The sequence below is a fragment of the Verticillium dahliae genome, genomic scaffold (genome assembly GCF_000150675.1).
Source record: "Verticillium dahliae VdLs.17 supercont1.6 genomic scaffold, whole genome shotgun sequence".
NCBI classification, from domain to species: Eukaryota; Fungi; Ascomycota; class Sordariomycetes; order Glomerellales; family Plectosphaerellaceae; genus Verticillium; species Verticillium dahliae.
Window position 1 is genome coordinate 1,702,785 of NW_009276926.1, and position 20,907 is coordinate 1,723,691.

Consider the following 20,907-nt stretch of genomic DNA (forward strand, 5'->3'; position numbering starts at 1 on the left):
AAACCTCTGTCATTCAATCTCGCCCCGAAATTGCCGATCCGATAGGGGCTTACAGAGGCTTGCGATCTGCTCACGGACCATAGGATGGTGTGCAATAGGAGTGAATAGGTAAGGTACCCAGAGGTAGGTACCGACGTAGGTACCTGCGCAGCCCAGCTTCCCCTGCCAGCCAACATCACTCTGTCTTCTGGTAGTTAGGTAGCTTGTAGCCTTTACCCACTTGCACCAATCGAACGTCAGCTTGAGATCACGGCTTGTGTCCAATGCCGACCCTGACTTTCGACTTCTTCTATTTGGACGGCTTCATCCTTTTAGGTCGTGCTGCGGCCACTGTCCCCACGCAGTTCGCCAGTTCAAAATTAACCTGAGTTCCCATATTAGGCACCATGAGCGGGGATCTCAGCTTGTCCAAAGCCCTCGGAGGACTACGCATAGCCAACCCGGACGACACCGACATAGTTCCATCTCATGAAGGCGCCGCGTCTGCTTCGCTGCCGGTTTGCGACCCTCCTCCGACCTCCTCATCCGATAAGCAGCAGGCACCAGCCAGATCTGGATCACAATCGTCACCGAGCCATCTTCCGTCCCACGATCAATACGGCGCCGCCGTTAACCCGGGCGCCCCCCAGCAATCAACATCAACCGAAGATGTTTCGAGACTCAATGCATACCGCCAGCCGACTTCCATATACCAACCAGATGTTGATCGGCTAGCCGGCCAATCGTTCTCTTCGAAAGGCCGGCCCCAATCCGGTCAATACCATGGCTCTATGAGCCGCACGCTGCCTGAAGATGTGCGAGTCTTTTCGCAGCATGAGGCGCTGAAGAACGAGCGGTCCCGGTCGTCAATGTACGGTATGCCCACGAGGAGCGACTCACGGTCTGTCCCTGGACAAGCTGGCCCTGTGCCTTCACGGGAGTCAAGCCACAGCTCTCGCCAAGGCGCCCAAGCACCCACGACTGGAACTCTGCCGCCGCGACGAAGCTCTAAGGGCATGGGAGGAGGCTATGCATCAGCATCAGCCGCTACCGCCCCATCACGGCGGGAACCATATGGCCCTGAAGACTCACTGCCGTCTTCAAGCGAAGAATGGAAGGATCGCGGTGCAGCGGTGGGCATGCGGCGTGATGTCGACTCAAATGGAAAGACTGTCATCCGACATGTCAAGAAAGGAGTACGCGACTTCAGTTTCGGCCGTATCCTTGGCGAAGGGTCATACAGCACTGTTTACCTGGCCACGGATCGGCAGACCTTGAAGGAATACGCTATCAAGGTACTCGAGAAACGCCACATCATCAAAGAGAAGAAAATCAAATATGTCAACATCGAGAAGGACACATTGAACCGCTTGACAGAGCATCCCGGTATCGTTCGCCTGTACTACACATTTCAAGATGAGAACTCCTTGTACTATGTGTTGGATCTCTGCAATGGAGGCGAGCTTCTCGGTGTGCTCAAGAAAACAGGCACTTTCGACGTTGATTGCACCAGGTTCTATGGAGCACAGATCTTGGACGCCATCAGTTACATGCACTCAAGGGGGGTTATCCACCGCGACCTCAAGCCCGAGAATGTACTGCTCGACGATAATATGCACGTCAAAATCACCGACTTCGGCACCGCCAAACTCCTGAAGACGCCACGAGAACTACAAGGTCCTGCGCCTGCAGGTGGGGGCCCACTAGATGGCAGTACTAGAGATCAAGATGGAGAAAGCCGTGCAGCATCTTTTGTTGGCACAGCAGAGTACGTCAGTCCGGAACTTCTGACCAGCAAAAACGCGTGTAAGGCGAGCGACTTGTGGGCCTTTGGATGTATCATTTACCAGCTCCTGGCTGGCCGGCCACCGTTCAAGGCTGGCACAGAATATTTGACATTCCAGAAGATTGTCAACCTCGAGTACGAGTTTCCAACGGGTTTTCCGGCAGCGGCCCGGGACCTAGTCGAAAGGTGCCTAGTTCTCGACCCAGCTCGACGACTGACCGTGGAGCACATAAAGAACCATGAATTTTTTGACGGTCATCCCTTCGGCAAGTCTCTCTGGAGACAACAGGCCCCGCGCCTACGGCCTTATAATCCTGCACCCCAGGAGCCAACTTTAATCCAGCTGAACGGGCATGCGAGCTCCGCTCCTAACACGTCAAATACTGCCAGAGCATCGCTGCCAACAGGTCCTCCAACATCTAACAATGCAGCGAGACCGGCAAGGATCATCACCGAACTCCCCCCACCAACCCAATTAGATATCGAGTGGTCGCCAGTACTGACTCGCACAAACGAGCGGATTGTGAAGCTCGGTGACTTAATGGTCATCTCAAGCCCACTTCCCAGCAGTCCTCACGGGAAAGGCGGGGACCACGGGGAGGGTCATAAGAAGTTGTCCAGGTTTTTCGGCGGCAGCACTACAAAGAAACGACAAAGGCTCGTCATGATCACCTCGAGCGGGCGCATTGTTCTTGCACCGGCTGGCGGCGAAGACAAACGTGCCAAGCAGGAGATCTCTCTTTTGGCTCCCGAATGCTCCTGGAAAACCCAGGTGGATGTTAAAGGGCAGACGGTGTGGTGTGTGAATACGGTAAGTAGCTTCCGGCCGATAGATTGACGCTCCACGACCAGAGGCTGTAACTGACCGATGACACCCAGGACAAATCCCACTACACGTTCGAAGACCCAAAGTCATCCGCAGGTACATCATCAGAACTTGGCGGCCTGTCAGCGGACGACTGGATTGAGGCGTTGGTGCGAGCGAGGGAGCTCGCGCTGTCTCAAAATTCGGCCCCTTCATATGCTGCTGACAGTGGATTTGGAGACATGTCATCAACGATGTCGAGTCCAGCTAGCACCCTCGGCGGGCGTGGTCCCTACGGGGACGGATACAGCGGGGGTACGTCAGAGCGATCGGGACGAAATCATCTCAGTAAGAGCCAAGCGAGCCTGGAGGATCCTACACCCAAGCGCAATCGGTTCAGTAAGCGGCAGTCGAAGAGCGGACTCGGTGCGCAGTTCTGAGATATCTTGATGGGAAGACCGATGATACCTGGTGTCGGCTGTTCCGTATTGGTTGCGTCCTCGAGCATCGGAGTCCCGAGACAAGAAGAGCCTTGTGGCACAGAGAGCCCTAGGCACGCAGGGCCTATAAGGTATTTATTTTATCGAGTTTGATCAGCATTCAGGAGCATGGCGTTTCGTCAACTCAAGTACTATACTCGCTGGCCTGGATAGAAGAATGGAGGCAATAATCGATTTGTTGCAGCTGGAGAAGGTGGCTAAAGATAGACATCCGACCAAATATTATGCGCAGCGTTGAGTTTGATCCAGGAAGGCGATTGATGTTCCTTCCCGCATCCACCGACAAGGGGTGATTTGAACCATATTTGCATAAGTAACGAGAAGCAACACTCATTCTGCTCTTTGATCGGTCGGGCAGCTCACCTGGCATATCTGAACAGCCTGGGAGCCGTTGATGTGACGGTTCAACATGAGGAGATGCTAGAAACGATACTTAGGTAGAGAGCAGTTGATGTCCCTGAACCGCATTGTAAGCCGAGATTCGTGGTTAGCATTGGGAATAAAGTCCTTCGGGTACAGGATCCCGGGATTGAAAAGTAGGCTTGTTCCTGTCCGGGGTTTGCCTGTTGCCCCGAAACCTGCTCCTTTACAATTCGCTGTTGACAGGCAGTCAAGACTAAACCACTATCGCACAACGACATGTAACAGAGTTCGGTGAATAATCACAAGTGGCTCAGTGGGCGAGTGGCTGAGCAAAGTTTAGCCAATAGTGGCGCTGGCGCTAACTTGTTCCGTCACGCATCGGGAATGATAGGAAGGAATCTGGGACTCCAGCCTCGCGAACCAACACGCCTGGGAAGTCGCGTTGTCGCATTCAATCAACCACAGGTGTCGTCAACGCCAGCGCAAGAATACAAAGCCCGCAAAGACCAAACGCGCTACAGCCAATTCGAACGCTACGGAAGGCTACTTCAACTGCTTTACTCAAGCATGCAGCCTCAATTCCGAGCTGGGCCTGGGCCATACGTGCCTGGTACCCAGCAAGCCCCACAGCGCGCTCCTCATCCGGGCCCGAGACGAAATGGAATGGGTAAGTAGCCGCCTGGTGACTGTATCGAAGTGTTGCTGGTGAACATCATCTGAATGAAAACTTCAGGTCCAACGGCCCCAGGCCCCCAACAGTCCGCCCCGATGAACCGAGCCTCGATGGGCTCGCTCCCACCCCATATCCCAGCGCAAGCGCTTGATCTCGAAAAGATGACCGCAGCCAGAGCGCTGAAGAGACGGAGCCGCAAGCCGACCGACAAAGAACTCCCAGAAGGCATCGAGGACTGCCTTGCGACAGGCGATTCCGTGGCGCAACGATACAGAGAGCTGCGTGGCATCGAGCGACGACTGGACGCAACTTTGATGCGAAAGCGATTGGACATAGCAGATAGTCTCAACCGCACCACAAAGGTAATGACTGCCATACTCTGATGGGTGAGGTGTTGCTCGCTAACCATGTGTTCCGCAGCGCTTCAAGACCCTTCGCATATGGATCAATAACACAGTCGAGGACCAAGTGTGGCAGACCAACGGGCTTGCTGTTGACACATTCGATTTTACACCCAACGTGGAAGCGTCTTATCGTGTCAAAATCGAAGGTCGCTTGCTCGACGATGGTTATGACAACTCGTCTGACGAAGCTGATGGGTCGGACAGCGGTGATGACAACTCAGGGAGTAAATCAACCACTCAACGCTTCACCCATTTCTTCAAACACTTGACTGTTGAGTTCGAAACCAGTCGTTCACGCGCTGCTGCTGATCAAACGGTCACTTGGAACAAGTTCGACACGACCAAGCCCAACCACGCAAAGTCTCCAGCATCCACAGAGGCTGACGAGCTGACGTTCAAGCGCAACGGGGACGAGAACATGAATATCACGATCAAACTGACGCGCCAGGAAAACCCGGAGCGACATCGGGTACGGCCCGAATTAGCGGAGATCATCGATATGGTTGAAGCTACTCGGCAAGAGGCGATCATGGGCGTCTGGGACTATATCAGAGCATCGGGGCTTCAGGAAGATGAAGAGAAGCGCCATTTCCGATGTGATGCTCTTCTGCGCAAGGTGAGTTGCTATCCCGGTTTCCATACGGCTCTCTCCTAAGCTTTGTGCTTCGAATAGATTGTGACGCGCGGGGATGTTGGTGCTATACCGAATCTGGGAGAATATGTCGACCGCTTTCTCGAACCTTTACCCCCAGTCAGCCTTCCGTATACCATTCGGGTCGATGAGGCATTCCACCGCAACCCACAGCCTACAGTGTACGATGTTCAAGTCGCCGTCGACGATTCCCTCCGCAATACTACGCTTCCATTTGTTGCAAGTCCTACTTATGGCAACGCGCTCAAGGAGATCATTGCGCTAGATGACCAACTGACAACACTTGTCGGGGCGGTGGCTAATTCTAAGGCCAAACATTCATTCTTCATGTCTCTTGGTAACGACCCTGCTGTTTTCCTTCAAGATTGGTTCAGCTCCCAGAAGCGCGACCTGGAGATCATTGTGGGTGAAGCTACCAGGGGAGGTGGCGAAGATGCCTCAGGCGAAGAATGGCGCCGAGGCGGAAAAGACAGTGTTTGGGCAACGCAGAATGCTCGCGAGAGTGTCAATATAATGCTGGCTAAGCCGTCGCGTTGACCAAGCTTGAATGGGGTTCTGCGCAAGACGATGGATTATCCGAAAAAAGGGACAAGGGGAGGGCGTTCTCCTTGCAATGCAATAGCATGCTGTTCAGTGGGTCTCCATCGCTGCGTTGACATGGCTGCTGAGCTTCTTGCCATTTTTGTATTCTTAGCCAAATGTCGTTGACAAGAGTATGTATGATTTACACGCGAAGCACCTACTGGCCTAACATTGTGACGTCCATACAGGGACGGTTTCGTGATATGAACAACTAAACAACACAAACTTTCAGAACAGAACTGCTTATTTCATGACCAAACTCCTTCCTTGAGCAGCACAGTCAAAGCACCATTTACAGAAGCAAAGGGGAAATTATGTCTACAACTGCCATCACCAGACGAGACGGATCATGCTTTGATTACAGGTACCAGTAAAGGTTACACGTTTGGCAGCACATAAAACGATACAACCCTGGTTCCTTGGTTCCTTCATGTCGGGCGTGACCACTCGCTCAAGTTGCTTGCAGGCAGCCTTGAACATAACTTGAAGCAGTCTCAAGGGGGACGCTGGCACATTGTTCAATTTCCAAACTCGTGTTTACTGCACAGGGGTGTTTACTCAGCCAGTCCACGGATGGAAGCATCGCCAGACTACCAGAGCACGCGACGTAAATCACGATAACGATGAATAGATGAAGCTTGTAAATTTTCCCCTCCGACCACCATGGTATGCTTAACCACCATGCCGCTGCGGAGGGATGGGGTTGGGTGGCATGTGCCTAATCTGTTTGATCAGGAACTCTCGCTCATCAATAAATTGCTCATCATCTGTTCTGTCCTCCAAGAAATGGGATAAAAACGACAGTAGCTTTTCCCGATTCATAAGCAAGATCTTCTGGACCGCAATCGATTTGTGTGGGTTGGCCACGAAGACTTTGAAGACGTGAAAGCCTTCATATTGTACCATCTTGCGATCATCACGGAGCAAGTTCATACAGATCTTGAGATGTTCGCCGCGGTCGACGTAGGCAGTCATAACGCTGTAGTTGGACCGATCCAGTAGGATCTCACCAAGTAGCTTGATAGACTGGCGCTTCGTGACGTAACTGTTTGACTGCACCAGGATGCTATTGTACTTGTCAAAGAAAAGGTCGAAATTGACGGACAGGTATCTTGGGACCAGTTCCTTGTGTCTGGTTAGAAGCTCCTATCAACCCTTTTGTCAGTATTGTTGGGTTCAATCAAGCATAGTCTCGATCAAACATGGGCTAACTCGGCGCTGAGACTTACACGAAATGTAGTGAAAGCATCGGCCGAGACCTCGAATGAGCTCTTGTCAACCCATTCAAAGAACTTCCAAAATACGCCCGTGCCGGTCTGTTTTCGATCTCTGTCAATGACACTGAGGCCTTTGGAACTAGAGCCTGGCTGATCTCCATCATCATACAGAATGGCGGCGGCGGCAGATTCGGACTTGAGAACTTCTCGGAGCACGGAGCCAGCCGGCGTTGCACTCTCCTTGTGGTCGTAGCCTCTGCATAGCTCGAGTAGGACCTGCGGTCTTTGGTTCACGACGTAGGACAGTGCAATTGGGTCACTCTTGGGGGATGCTGTGGTCGGGCGGAATCGAAAGACGTAAGAAAATATGACTTGTGTGTCTTTTCGGGACTCGAATGGCAATCTCCAGAGGTTGACGGCAAGCAGAAACAGCAAATCCTCTTCGATCAAACCGGTCACTAGCTGATAGATTTGTTCGGGACTACTATCAGCTTCTGCTTCCGTGTTAGTTGCAATGTTATGGCGTGGCTTCGTGGGCTCGGGAGTCGGCATGACCTTGTGTTCCTTGTAATATCATCTTCATCTGGCTTAGCACCTTCGCAAGCTCCTCACCCTGTGAGCTTCGTGTTAGCTGAAGCCCTGGTCGAGGAGACGAGCATGGGAATTAACCGCACCCTTGTGCCAGCATTCGGTACGTCAAAGCGCATGATATGCTCCCGCGCCTGCTTCGGAAGGTCCACAACCGTCCTCGTCCGAGCCCTGCCAAAAAGAAACGACATATCGAAGCTGTGTTGTGTTGACAGGGTCCTTCCAAAGAAACAGGTGTGCTCGAGTGTAGGTTGTAATACGGGCGGCGCCGAGGTAGAGATGCTGAAGGGCTGATTTGTCGCTGTGCGTGGCGGTCCGGGTCGTTGCGATGCTGCGGTGGCGATGTTGGGCTATAATGCGCTGTTCCCTGTGTTGTCTTCGTCGACTGATTAGGCAGGTACGACAATAGTGTCAGATGGAACACGCCCATCTATACCCTTGTGTTATGCATTTCATGTTCAGCCATGGCCGCTCTATCACAGGCTGGATGCATAATACCTCGGTTAATACATATATTCGTTTGCTGAACACTCCGTAATCTGTGTCTCTCGCCTTCTAAATTGCCTTGGCTCTCATCTACCCAGTGATACGTCATAGGGAGCACGCCGCGGGAACAGTCGAGGTCTGTCGGGGGCTCAGATTCATTCCACGTAGAGCATATATTTCTCAGTGTGTAGTTGAGCTAACGACCAATCTGGCAGTCAACTGGTCTCGCATCGTGTACCCCTACAACACACGACAGTCATCTGATATTGCGAGAAGCCACCTGAGAAAGCGTCAATACTTCTCTAAGGAATATATATAGATATACACATCTATAAATAGGTGTGGCCATCGAAAGAAGTGAATCGGGGAAGCCACTCACTAGGTAACAATTCTTCAGCTTCATAAATTCTTTCAAGCACTTATCCTTGTGAACGGCGTTGTAATCGGAGACGATACATTTGCCGTATACAGATATCTAGTACTGTATCAACTTGCTGTGAAACTTGCGTTTCTCCTAACCTCACTTACCTCCGCGCTACAATGGGAGACTGCCAGAGCAACCTTCTGTATAGGCCTCGTCCGACTAGGCATCGTTTGTGTTTGCTCCACGTAACCAGTGTCGAAGTAAGGATTGGCTCAAAGCAAATCGTAGAAAGAAGGCGACGTAGGCTTCACTCATGCGCAAATTGTCGTGTGACGATGTCGCACAAATAAATGACTGGTCTACCTAGGTTCCTAAGGTAGTTGAGCCGCACGTGCCATTGAGAGGTGATGCATTGAGAGGTGATGCATTGAGAGGTGATGCAAATAACGGTTGGCATGGGGTGGGCTAATAAGCTTAGATATCTGATCGGGTACCTACCTAGGTACCTTACTCAAGGTACCTTACCTGGGTAGTAGATGCGACCCCGCTAAGTCCCAACACGATTGGATGGCCGCGTTCTGCACGTCGCGACAGCCCACGACGCGCCTGGGTCTGGAATTCGCGACTGCAACATCGAGATGTACTCTCTTTCCAAGGCGCTCGATCGCGCACCAGCTTCACATTAGCTACAAACCCCGACCTAGCTCATAGACTCACCACTCCGTTTCTTTCTTGACCGCAAATGCGCTTTTCTCCATGACAAAACTGCCCTCGGAATCGACAGGGTGTCTGTGAGGGTGGCGGCACTGCCTGTCCTTCTACAAGCTACATGTATTGACGAACTAGCATGTCATTTTCCGGTGCTGATTCACATGCCACCGCTGTCGCCGCGCTCAGCGCAAGCTCCCTTTGAGGGCATTGCCAGTCCACCGTTATCCCAAGTTCCGGATGCGTACTATAGCAACGATGGTACGGAGCAAGTCGAACCTTTGGTTCAACCGTTTATTAACTACTTTCGCTAGACATCGAAATCCTTTACAGTGTCGTCTCCAGGGCGCAGGAAATACTCAGCAACTTACCCGAAGGGGAACAGTTGGCAACAAATGCTCTTTTCAGCGCATACGATGAGGTGTTACCTCTCTATGGCATCGATCCTGAAGAAGATCATCATCTCTCACGGCTGGTCTTTCGGATAGGAGGAGAACGTGGGGTAGGTTCCCTGCTGGACAGTTGTCGAGATGTCCTGCTCCGGATGGGAATTGAGCTCGAAATCGACTCGGATAGTGCCACCATGTCTTCCGCTGCATCGTCGCATGTTCGCGCCGATCAACTCGACGTACGCGACACTGGACCTACTGATATCGCAGCTTGGAATTCTCCAGACGATCCCACCGATACTCAGTACAAGAATATTGCTAGGAGCATACGTAGCAGAGGTTCAAACATCTCTGTTATACCAGACCATGGCTCGGACCCTGCTCTGGTTTCGCAGCGTCTGGAAACAGACCCTACGAGACTAAACCATGGATATGTCGTGCCTGAGCTTCGAGTACGCAGTCTCGAGTTGCCAGGAGAGCAAATGGCCATCCAGCATGGTTCTCACAACGAATCCACATCAGCCGATAAGTCTATAAGCTCACCCAAAACCACCAACCCTGCCATTGATTTGGGCCGTGATGCAGTTCAAGAAGTTCGACGCCTTCCCGTCCGAATGCGATCACCGACCCCTCCACGGCCTTCTGCTCACATCACCTTCGACTGGTCAAAGGCTTCGAACACAAGGCAACATCTTTCTGGTATTTCCGATAAGAATTATGCTACCCAGCATCCCATCCCCCACGAGGAGGAGAGCCACAATAGAGCTGCTTATTGGCAAGCCAATAAGCCTCCTGTCCCACGATCCCACCATCTCCAGGCTAATCTTGATGATATACGTCCTGATGATTCTTACCATCGTCTTAAGAGAAGAGCTTCCAGAGCCTGGGTTCTTCTGCAATTGACCAGAGCCATTTCTCACTGGGCTGTTTTTTCCGACGAGAAGCTTGAGCGTGCGGCTATCGCACGGCGACACATCTTACGGATCAGGTACTTCTCTCCTTGGGTTGTAGACGCAGCCGAGAGTAAAAAGACACGGCACCAGAAGGCAGTGCATAAACACGTGGCCGCTTGGTCGAGTCTTTCATCCCACACAGTAACAGCTGCGCAGAACCGACGTGGAGAGTATGAGCGACGGCTACTACAACGAGTGATGAACAAATGGACAACTAGAACGGCAACAATAAATGCGCATCTTCCCAGGCCGCAATCAATACTTTCAAGGATGACAAGCCGTATGCTGCAGCAGTGGCAAGGCCACTGTCATCAAAGAAGAGGTCTGCTGGACCTAGCGAATCGAGCTCAACACCTCAACACCTTCACAAGGCTCCAGACCTTGTATGACTGGGAAGGGGCCCATCGAGAAACAGCAGTTCGCTTTCAACGCTGTTTGTATATATTCGAGGCTCTACGACTCTGGACTCTCGTAGTACGTGGTCGCCAGCTCCAGGACGAATTGCAATTTCGAAGCATCAACGCGCTGCTCCGCCGCTGGCGTGATCTCAGACAGGACGAAGGCATGGCAACTAGACATGGTCTGGCCCAATCTCAATCACCGAGCGCCAGTCGGGGCTTTTTGCTGGCCCCGGAGGACGCTGCTAGTCGCTTTCATCAGCGTGTCTTCATGAGTGATGTACTCAAGACCTGGCGACGTGCCGCAGTCACCGATGGTGCTGCCCTCTATCACGCCTCAATCCACGCCACTCAACAATGCGCCCACCGAACTTTGATGCGCTGGTTCACAATCGGAGACAGGGACACCGAGCTTGGTCAGTGGGCGCATCGAGCACGGGTGTATCTTGGATATACCAAAATGCTCCAGACGTGGAAACAAGCCGTGCCACGATGGTCATCGTCTGTGCAAAGAGCCTATGTTCGTTGCAGGTGGCGTCACAAGGCACTGATAGCAAGGAACAAACTCTCGCAGTGGAGGGCCAGCGTGCGGTATATTGATGTCGTGGTATGTGCCACGAAATCGGAGGAGCGCCATGCGAACTGCAGTTGCATCCGTAAGACTCTTGCATCTTGGCAACACCAGTGTCATTTGCAACAAGCAATGGAATCACCAGCTTATATGCATGACATCTGGTTGAATGAGTGGACTGTCTCCTTGGAGGGTCAACGTCTGGTCGAGCATGAGGCCTCCAACACGTGGGCTCTGGGGCTGAAGTCCAAAGTATGGAACAAATGGCGATCTGTCTCGGTCCAACTACACTCGCAGCTGTATATTGTTACGGACGTTACTGAGAAGAACACCAGGAAGTCTGTCCGTCGGATCCTGACGCGTTGGAAATCACAAGGTGAGACGCTTCATGCGCCCGAGCCCATGTCCCTTGCGGCGTCTTCCTATGGTCTATCGCGTGGCAGCCGTGTTCAGGACTCAGTACTGTGGTCAAAGGCCCGATCTGGTCAAACAGCTGCATCATCATTCTTGGGTAGTCGAGTTTGGCCTGGAGATGTGGAAGAGGACTTTTCGGAGCAGCCAACTTCAGAGTTGGATGAAATGGGAGACGTGATCAGTACTCCAACACGACGGATCGAGTTTGAAGGATCACTCGCACGGCTGCCTACAACAACACCTCTAGCACCACTTTCGACACCTTTTGAGCGTGAGCTTCGCGGACGTTACGTCGCCAATGCGCGAATGTCACAGTTGAATCAGTCGGCGCACTTGTCAATCAGAGGCACACCGCGACTGTCCGCGATTGAGGCACGACGCATTGCGGAACAGAGAAGACGCAGGCGACCAGGATAATGATTTGGTTTGACGATACCCCGTTAGAGAAGTAGTGATATATGATTTTGAAAAGCAGCATTGTTCTTAGTCCAAGCGGGCCATCACAACGAAAGTAGCTATGGTGGTTCTCTTGTCGTGGGAGTAGCTGGGCCCATACATTGTCTTTGACATATTTTATGCATATAAGCGTGCACCCCGAAGCTGCAAGGTGGCGTCATCCCTCTCGGTACCTTTACGCATGTAGACACCTAGGTAGGAACCTACCTAGGGATGTACCGAAGTAGCCAGCCTGTAGACATGCACCGAGCACCCACATAAGCTAAAGCACGACAAGAGTTCACGCGGTTGAATTGATCTGATTCAGAAGCCTTGTCACTGGAGGCTTTGCAGGACCTTGACAACAACAACAACAACAACAGCTCTCTTTTAGCATCGCGTTCTGATTTGATCTCTTACCTGGCACCCACACTCGATCATTCCACAGAGTTCCAGTTCGATAGCCATGCGACTTCGATGCAGCAACGTATAGGATGAGAGGTATCCTACCAGGGAGACCCAGGTCCGGGCTCCAAGCTTTGGCGACAGGCTTCTGGGGATCAAGGCAATATACTGTGAGTATCATGACTGAGTATGCATGGCTAGGCGCTTTCGCTCTAACGTCATTGCGACAGGTATACATCACGGGCAACGCCTTCGCCATCCTCGACGGGCCTGAACAACTTGTCCAAACAGTCTATGACGAAGACGAAGCAGCTCTTCTTGCTGTAGCATTTGACGAATTTTCGGGGAAAATAGCAACATGCACGAAGTCAGCCGTTCGAGTCTACAAGCCTTTGGGACACGCAGAGGACGCACTCAAGGTTTGTGCCGACCACTTTCACTGCTTGTTTCTCTAAAGCTGACAGATAGTCTGGATCAAGTGGGGACTGCAGTCGTCGTTCCTAATCCAAACAAGCGAAACAGATCCTTGTCTATCATGGGGAGCTTCAGAAGAGCTTCTTGTCGCCGCATCTACCCTTCGTTTATACCTTACAACCTCGGCAGCCCCGTCGTGTTTCTGGGAGAAGGCACTGCCAAATGACGCGAAGTCTGCACAGCTTTCCTTCGACTCTGCCTATATCGCCGTCATTGGATTCTACGATACAATCGTTAAGGTTTGGCGAAGGCTTACCTATGGTGCTGATGAGGTCTGTTTCGACCTTGCGTGTCTACCTCATCCCGACTTGGTGACGAATATCCGTTGGCGCAAACCGTATCATACAGAACAAACAATCGACAACATTCTGTACACCACATGTACTGACTTCGTTCTTCGAATCTGGACAGGGTCCGACTCTCACTCGAACCAGCAACTCCACTTGTGGGCACAGGTGGACCTTGCCTGGTCTGTAGAGGGTCAAGCCTTAAGGTCAGCGTCCAAGCTCTCTTCGGCCCCGGCGTTGTTTATCCTTGATGGGAGAGAAGTTGCTGCTGCCGCCGAAAAAGCGGTTCAGGGGCGCCCGTCGGGTGAGCAACTGCCAGAGGCGGCCGTGCAGCGTCTGATCGGGGTGGCGAATAGGAACCCAGAATTTTGCTTTGTTCTCGGCGATGGGGACACCATTTCAGCCTTGGCTTTAGAGAATGTCGGCTCCAGATCACAGAAGCTCAAAGTAACCAGCGTCGCGCACATCAACTCACAGGACTTTACCCCGCGGGAGGACTTTCCTTCTATAGCGCACGATCTTCATGTTGAAGTCCAGGCATACTGCGCTCGCGACACGGGTCGTCTCCGAATCTTAGTCCATGAGTTCAATGGCAGGATCCGCATTTTCGAGACTGACCTGGTGGATTTAATCGACCCTAATCTTGCTTGCCATCAATTTGATCATCGATGTACTTGGTCCGGCCATTCGTCACCGATTGAGAAAATAGTTCGCAATTACAGCGGGCGATCAGTCGTATCAAGGACGGCTGATGGAGAGAGCGTTGTCTGGACACATTCTGGGGGCAGAGCGACCTCTGGACTATCCCGGCAAAGCGTCGTACCGGAGGCGGGTCACATACACCGCATATGTGTCCTTCGGAAAGGTCGATTTGTTGTGTTCCTGAAGCATGGAACAATTTCCGTATGGGACTGTCGCCGTCAAAAGGCGATTGCAATGTGCCACCAGCCCTATGAGCTCTCTGGAAAGCCTCTGTGCCTCCTGATATTACCAAGACAGCATCGAGACGACTATAGAACTGTCCATATCGCCACAATCACCTCAGAGCAGAAGGGCATTGTGTGGCAACTCGACTTGCCACCATATATGGCGCCAGATGCAGCGTCTCAAGGGGGCTCGCGTGAAGCGACCCTCATGGAGTTCTGCAGATTTGAGCTGCAAAATATTGAGGGGCTTGCTTATGTGTTGCCTGTTGATCCCGCAGGGTCTTCCCCGATTACGACTGGTTTCTTGGATGTATTTGCCAAGGACGTTGCCATTTCCTACACTCAGTCAGGCCGTGTTGATTTTTGGACAGCCCGCATTGACAACACTGATAAGCGCGTAGAGTGGCTGTCAACCTGTTGTTCGGAGACTGGTCTTGCGAACCCAGCGCTCGTGAGCGGCAGCACGCTCAAAAAAGCAGCCCTCGTTGATTCTTCGCGATCGCAGTTATCCATCTGGGATATTGGTGGTGCCCGCCTTGAGTTTTCCCAAGACTACGAGGCCCACCACACGATCAGAGACCTCGACTGGACTTCAACCCCAGATTCCCAGTCCATTCTGGCTGTTGGCTTCCAACATCGGGTTGTCTTGTTATCGCAAATGCGTTTTGACTACCTCAATAAAGGCCCTGCCTGGGCTCCGATCAGAGAAATTAGCATACGCGAGCTAACTCCTCATCCAATCGGTGACTCTGCTTGGCTTGGAGACGGCCATCTCGTTGTCGGTGCGGGTAATCAGATGCTGATTTATGGGAGAAACTTTGGTCTCGCCGATTCCAAGGTCAGTACCTTGAGGCTGCCACAGAAAAAAGATGGTGTCTGGGACCTTTTTGAGGCTGTACAAAGACTCAACGGGCCATTGCCGATATTTCATCCCCAGTTTCTGAGCCAGTGTATATTGGCGGGAAAGACTACCTTGGTACACCGGATCCTTCTCGCGCTACACCAAACATTCAAGTATCACATTCCAGGCGAACAAATTGACGACTATCTTGGCATGGAACTCGATATGTTTTACATGGATACGGTGCGTACAGGGACCAGCTTCGATATGACTGAATTCTAACATGCATGTAACTAGGTTTCGTCGAAACAAGTGGTCAAGCAGCAATCCGATTCGTATTTAAATCGCGGTGCCTCGGATGATCCAATGCAAGAGACCTTCACGGAGGATGTTGCTGCGGCTATTAATGAGCGACTGACCAAGGTCGGTCTCCCACAGTTGTCAGGACAAGAGCAGATGCAACTAGCCGACATCATTGAGTGTGTAGGCTTGGTCGACAAACACCGTCGCTCATTAGACGAGGATGGCGCTAGGTTCATGCTCTTCCTTCGCCAACACGCCTTGCGCAAAGGGCGTATGAGCGAGATCAATATTTCTTGGCGGGAGATCGTGTGGGCATTTCATTCTGGCAGCCAGGACATTCTGGTGGATTTTGTGATTCGACAGTATCATGGGTCACTTCTCTGGGAAAGTGCCAGGGAAAGTGGTATGTTCATGTGGCTTACTGACACTAATGCTATGGTAGGTCACTGTGGTTTCTTCGCCTGACTTTTGCAGCTGACAATAATGCGTATATTTAGAAGGCCCAGTTCGAGATCATCGCTCGAAATGAGTATACCAAAAGCGAGATGAAAAACCCGATTGACTGCAGTCTCTACTACTTAGCTCTGAAGAAGAAAACTGTGCTTCAAGGGCTTTGGCGCATGGCAAGCTGGAACAAGGAGCAAGGCGCCACGCAGCGCCTGCTGGCCAATAACTTCGAAGACCCGAAATGGCGAACAACGGCACTGAAGAATGCATACGCACTGTTGAGCAAGCGCAGATTTGGTGCGTCTACATGGAGCACCGGTTTGACCACTGAAAACTGACAAGAAGTACAGAGTATGCAGCGGCATTCTTTCTCTTGGCGGACCATCTAACAGACGCTGTCAATGTTTGTCTGCACCAGCTCAAGGACTTGCAACTTGCTATTGCCATCGCCCGAGTGTATGAGGGCGATAGCGGTCCAGTCCTTCGGAAGCTCCTCGAGGACGAAGTCCTCAATGTCGCAGCTCGCGAGGGGAATCGCTGGCTTGCCTCGTGGGCGTTTTGGATGCTCGGTCGCAAAGATATGGCCGTCAGGTCGCTGATTGTAAGTCACGGTTCTTGAGGGAAACTTCGAATCATGACTGACATGTTGCGGCAGACGCCCGTGTACACTCTTCTAGAGACCCCGGTCGTACCCGACTTGAGGTCTAAGTTGTTCCTGACCGATGACCCTGCCTTGGTAGTTCTCTACTCGCAGCTTCGACAGAAAACCTTGCAGACCCTTCGAGGAGCATCCAAAGTAACGCCTCGGATCGAATGGGAGTTTGTTCTTCACAGTGCCAAGCTGTTCGATCGGATGGGCTGTGATCTTCTTGGTCTGGATCTTGGTAAGTTTTTCCCGAGCGAGAAAAAGGTTTGGCTCTGACTTGTGTCGAACAGTCCGTAACTGGGAGTTCCCTCAGCCGACAGCAACGGTAGGAGCCTTGCTCGGAGGCGAGGCCAACCCGCTGAAGCTTCTGAGGAGGCGAAGTTCTCTCGTGGTGGATGACATGCCTTTTTCAAGCCTGCGCAACGAGGTACGAATGGCGGAATCTGGAAAAGGACAGTCGGGGAGACATCAACCTCCACCTACAATGTTTGAAGAGCCAGACTCGAGCTCGCTGCTGGACAGCTTCGGGTTCTAAGCGTCAGTGGTGGGTTCACGATGTCTGGGGTGAGAACCTTCAATGGCCAGAATGCTCAGGGAGAGTAATTGGAGAAACAGCATGAGAACGATGAAGTTTGATAAATTTTGATGAATGTCCTGTGATGCTGAGTCTCCTTGTTCTGGAAACTCCAAGTGCCTACCTAGCTTGCCTAGGTTGGTACCTATGTTGGGAATGACAGCCCCTGTTCGGCTGGTGTCAGCACCTACGTCCTTGAAAATGATGCCGTCGTGCCACAGGTCACCGGCTTCGGGTTAGGCCACCTCCCCCTAAAGGTACACCTACCAAGGTACCTACGTCAGGTAGGTACCTACCTAGGCTTGTTAGGTACAGTACCCTTAGCACTGAGAAGTGGGGTGCAACGAGACCCAGGCGGCACTTGTCGTGACGCGCCCTGTCCTGCTCCAATACCTAATGTGATTTATCATCATTTACCTTACTCATACCTCATACTCTAACACATCTGCGTCACTAGCTACCGTCGTTCTTTCAACTTGCCTGCGATCCATGTTAGCATGGTTTTTGTATAACATATTCGACGCTCTTTGAACAGCGTGTTCATTCATCTCGAGACATGATGTCACGTCGGGACGGCACCGCTCGCAGCGACAGCGACGACGCTCGTCGACGCTTGCTTCCTCCAGTATCTGAGCCGAGTCCTGGCCCTCGCAGCCCAGAAGGCCGCAGAGCAAAGGTGCCGCCGCAAATCCATGGGCACAGCTTCACGTTTCGAGGCGTGGCCGTAGGACTTGCGGTTGGCCTTGTCATTTGTTTCTCCAACATGTATTTTGGCCTGCAGACGGGATGGGTCAGTACCATGACCATGCCGGCTAGTTTGATGGGCTTTGGTTTATTTCGGTCATTTGCGCGCCACCTAAGTTTCCCATTCAGTCCGGTCGAGAATGTTCTCGTTCAAACAGTAGCTGGCAGTATGGCTATCATGCCACTGGGCTGCGGTTTCGTAGGAGTGGTACGTTTTGTCTGCCTGTCTTGTTGTGTGAAGCAACCTAGACCCAGGCAGCTCCCAACCATATCCACACCAGTTCGGAGACAGCTGACCTCGTGAAAGCTGCCGGCGATGAATTATCTCCTCACGCCCGAAGAGCAGGGGCCCATCACACTCGAGGCATGGAAGCTCATTGTGTGGTCTCTTGGTCTCTGCTACTTTGGTGTTGTATTTGCTGTGCCCCTGTAAGCCGTTAAACAAGACACGTATCTTGCCCAAGCTTTTGCAGTCGCCTCCTCTGACATGAATTTTACTAGACGACGACAAGTCATCATTCGCGAAAGGCTACGTTTTCCAAGTGGCTTCAGCACGGCGGTCCTCATCGGAGTGCTCCACGGCAAAGACAAGCCGGCGACATCGTCCGAAGTGGACTCGCCGGCAGCTGGTGGCTTTGCGAGCCTTGTGCCACCTGCTGACGACGAGACTGATGATGCTTCAGAGGATGCTTCATCCACGACCTGGGTGGAGAACGTGCGCCTGCTCGCGATATGCTTCGTCGTATCAGGGGTCTACACACTCTGTACATTCTTTTTTCCCTCCATCCGCAACATCCCGATTTTTGGCACCGCTATAGCTCAGTCGTGGCTATGGACGCTTAATCCCAGCCCTGCCTATATTGGACAAGGAATCATCATGGGCCCAGAAACAACACTGCATATGTTGCTAGGTGCTCTTGTCGGCTGGGGCGTTTTGTCGCCATTGGCTAAGTCACGGGGCTGGGCCCCGGGCGCGGTCGGCGACTGGGAAACTGGCAGTAAAGGCTGGATTCTATGGACTTCTTTGGCCATTATGCTCGCAGATGCTGTGGTCAACCTAGCACACCTGATCGTTCGGTCGCTGTTCTCCCGCCTTGACACCAATAAGCCCTCCGTCACGCTACGCAGCAGCTTGCGTAGGGTCTGGTCGTGGGCGAAAGGTAGTCCGCGTCAGTATTCAAGGAGATATTCCGCCCTCCAGTCGGAAGACTACGACGATAACGATCCCCTCCCCGGTCAAAACACACCATCTGAGTCTCCTGGATCTGGAGACGGTTCCCGGGACCGTCTCATTCCAGTTGGTGAGGATGTGGAGGACGCACCGCCAGATCAACAAGTTGGCGGCAAGACGGTTACAGTCGGTCTTTTCGCGTCAATTGTACTGTGCGTAGTTGCCGTACGCATTGTCTTTGGCAATCTGGTTCCACTCTATGCCAACGTTGCTGCAGTACTACTAGCACTCGTCCTCAGCATCATGGGTGTAAGAGCGCTTGGTGAGACCGATCTGAATCCGGTTTCGGGAATCAGCAAGCTGGCACAGTTGTTCTTCGCCATAATCATCCCACAATCTCACAAGACCAGTGTTCTGATCAACCTTGTCGCCGGTGCCGTTTCCGAGGCGGTAAGAATTTCCTAGACTCACCAGCTGGTCTGGAAAGGGCCCAATCCGATCCTATACTGACAGGGGTCAAGGGAGCTTTACAAGCTGGGGAGCTGATGCAGGACTTGAAGACGGGACACTTGCTAGGTGCGGAACCACAAGCGCAGTTCTACGGTCAGATCATTGGGGCCACGGCTGGTGCCGTAGTGAGCGCTTTTGTGTATCGGCTTTATACCGCGTCAGTATCCCGGACTTCCTACAATTTTTCGATGGTAAATGCAAGAAGAACTAATCCGCTGTGTAGCGTCTACCCAATTCCCGGTAGCCTGCTGCAGGTGCCGACAGCTTACGTGTGGATATTTACAGCAAGATTGGTGACAGGCGAAGGCCTGCCAAACATGGCGCGAGAGTGGGCAACTGGCTTCAGTATTGTCTTTGCAATTACAACTACAATCAGGGCTGCTGTTTCGCCTGACAAGGGCTGGAGGCCATTCATCCCCGGCGGGATTGCTGTTGCCGTCGGTATGTTTGGCTAAAACCATGGACCACAGGGCTGACCACGTTGGCCGACAATAACTGACATCGACATAGGCATGTATAACGTTCCGTCTTTCACGCTCGCGCGAGCTCTGGGTGGTCTACTCAACTGGTACTGGTCCTCTGGTCGGTTCGGCAGTGGACAGGGTCGATCCAAAACGTCTCTCATCGTCCTTGCATCTGGGTTCATCCTCGGCGAAGGATTCCTCAGCGTCGTAAATCTGATACTGCAAACTCTTAGTACGCCTCCTTCGGGCTGAATGGGGTCTCTAGCTGCCTTTTCTCATTCCTAGTTGCAGCATCCGGCAGTCGGGCCCTCGTGGTACCTGCCCATGGTCAAGTCTTGACAGAATCAGGAGAAGCCAATGTGTGGAGGACCAACTTGCGAAAAGTAAAGATTCATGCCAGGCCATCCTGTCCATACATACGTCCATGGTTGGGTTCATCAGTGCGCGAACGGTTCTTCACTTTATCTGCCAGGATAACTGTAGATCAGATAATTAACCCGCACATCTGTGGGCTGAGAAAAAGAGGCCAAGAACAGGCAAGAAAGTCCAGCGGTGCATCGCACTGTATCGGTTGTGGTAGATTCTTCAATTTGGAATCGTGGTTACAACGATGTATTGGTGGTGAAATTGAGCTATGAAGGTGAAAATCCGGACTTGTGTCGGTTGGTCTTGGGCTGGCCCGCACTCACTGGCCTGTGAAAGCTTAAGGTGGGTAAGTGGAGCAGATTAGCCTAGGAGCTCTGTGAGTTCATGACCAGCTCTCGCTGGCTTGCTGTGGGAAAGATGAGTTATAGTGAACGTAGGGTACCGCTTGGGGTTCTGGAGGTAAGAGGACCTGCTTTTCCCCC

At 52.2% G+C, this 20,907-nt stretch overlaps 6 protein-coding genes across 6 annotated transcripts; 5 read left to right on the top strand and 1 right to left on the bottom strand.

Moving 5' to 3' along the window:
• Positions 1 to 386: 386 nt before the first annotated feature.
• Positions 387 to 3,010, top strand: VDAG_04069 (serine/threonine-protein kinase ksg1; the record flags this gene model as incomplete). The annotated part of the gene is made up of 2 exons (XM_009654153.1): positions 387 to 2,576; positions 2,645 to 3,010. 2 exons carry the CDS (start codon positions 387 to 389, stop codon positions 3,008 to 3,010), a joined length of 2,556 nt encoding a protein of 851 aa, XP_009652448.1.
• Positions 3,011 to 4,000: 990 nt separating this feature from the next.
• On the top strand, positions 4,001 to 5,888 carry VDAG_04070 (uncharacterized protein; the record flags this gene model as incomplete). Its single annotated transcript, XM_009654154.1, has 4 exons — positions 4,001 to 4,100; positions 4,167 to 4,468; positions 4,527 to 5,126; positions 5,184 to 5,888. The coding sequence occupies 4 exons, from the start codon at positions 4,001 to 4,003 to the stop codon at positions 5,697 to 5,699; spliced, it is 1,518 nt and encodes a 505-aa protein (XP_009652449.1). The 3' UTR covers positions 5,700 to 5,888.
• Positions 5,889 to 6,367: 479 nt separating this feature from the next.
• Positions 6,368 to 7,977, bottom strand: VDAG_04071 (conidiophore development protein hymA). The gene is made up of 4 exons (XM_009654155.1): positions 7,636 to 7,977; positions 7,517 to 7,574; positions 6,974 to 7,455; positions 6,368 to 6,890 (listed from the first exon to the last, which is right to left on the bottom strand). Exons 1-4 carry the CDS (start codon positions 7,738 to 7,740, stop codon positions 6,417 to 6,419), a joined length of 1,119 nt encoding a protein of 372 aa, XP_009652450.1. The 5' UTR covers positions 7,741 to 7,977; the 3' UTR covers positions 6,368 to 6,416.
• A 1,294-nt stretch (positions 7,978 to 9,271) lies between these two features.
• Positions 9,272 to 12,305, top strand: VDAG_04072 (uncharacterized protein; the record flags this gene model as incomplete). The annotated part of the gene is made up of 2 exons (XM_009654156.1): positions 9,272 to 9,368; positions 9,422 to 12,305. The coding sequence occupies 2 exons, from the start codon at positions 9,272 to 9,274 to the stop codon at positions 12,247 to 12,249; spliced, it is 2,925 nt and encodes a 974-aa protein (XP_009652451.1). The 3' UTR covers positions 12,250 to 12,305.
• Positions 12,306 to 12,617: 312 nt separating this feature from the next.
• On the top strand, positions 12,618 to 17,243 carry VDAG_04073 (regulator of V-ATPase in vacuolar membrane protein). Its single transcript, XM_009654157.1, has 8 exons — positions 12,618 to 12,842; positions 12,903 to 13,091; positions 13,152 to 15,443; positions 15,498 to 15,941; positions 16,001 to 16,247; positions 16,301 to 16,551; positions 16,606 to 16,834; positions 16,887 to 17,243. Exons 1-8 carry the CDS (start codon positions 12,762 to 12,764, stop codon positions 17,129 to 17,131), a joined length of 3,978 nt encoding a protein of 1,325 aa, XP_009652452.1. The 5' UTR covers positions 12,618 to 12,761; the 3' UTR covers positions 17,132 to 17,243.
• A 732-nt stretch (positions 17,244 to 17,975) lies between these two features.
• Positions 17,976 to 20,311, top strand: VDAG_04074 (oligonucleotide transporter; the record flags this gene model as incomplete). Its single annotated transcript, XM_009654158.1, has 6 exons — positions 17,976 to 18,122; positions 18,222 to 18,343; positions 18,416 to 19,535; positions 19,607 to 19,752; positions 19,819 to 20,036; positions 20,106 to 20,311. The coding sequence occupies 6 exons, from the start codon at positions 17,976 to 17,978 to the stop codon at positions 20,309 to 20,311; spliced, it is 1,959 nt and encodes a 652-aa protein (XP_009652453.1).
• Positions 20,312 to 20,907: the final 596 nt, after the last annotated feature.

Bases quoted from the DNA above. Each gene is read 5' to 3' on its own strand.
- VDAG_04073 (XM_009654157.1), top strand. From the start codon at position 12,762: ATGAGAGGTATCCTACCAGGGAGACCCAGGTCCGGGCTCCAAGCTTTG. The intron at 16,248-16,300 runs GTGCGTCTACAT...CAAGAAGTACAG, and splicing joins GTTGAGCAAGCGCAGATTTG to AGTATGCAGCGGCATTCTTT. The intron at 16,552-16,605 runs GTAAGTCACGGT...ATGTTGCGGCAG, and splicing joins TGGCCGTCAGGTCGCTGATT to ACGCCCGTGTACACTCTTCT.
- VDAG_04071 (XM_009654155.1), bottom strand. From the start codon at position 7,740: ATGTCGTTTCTTTTTGGCAGGGCTCGGACGAGGACGGTTGTGGACCTT. The intron at 7,575-7,635 runs GTGCGGTTAATT...CGAAGCTCACAG, and splicing joins TACCGAATGCTGGCACAAGG to GGTGAGGAGCTTGCGAAGGT. The intron at 7,456-7,516 runs GTCATGCCGACT...ACACGGAAGCAG, and splicing joins GATATTACAAGGAACACAAG to AAGCTGATAGTAGTCCCGAA.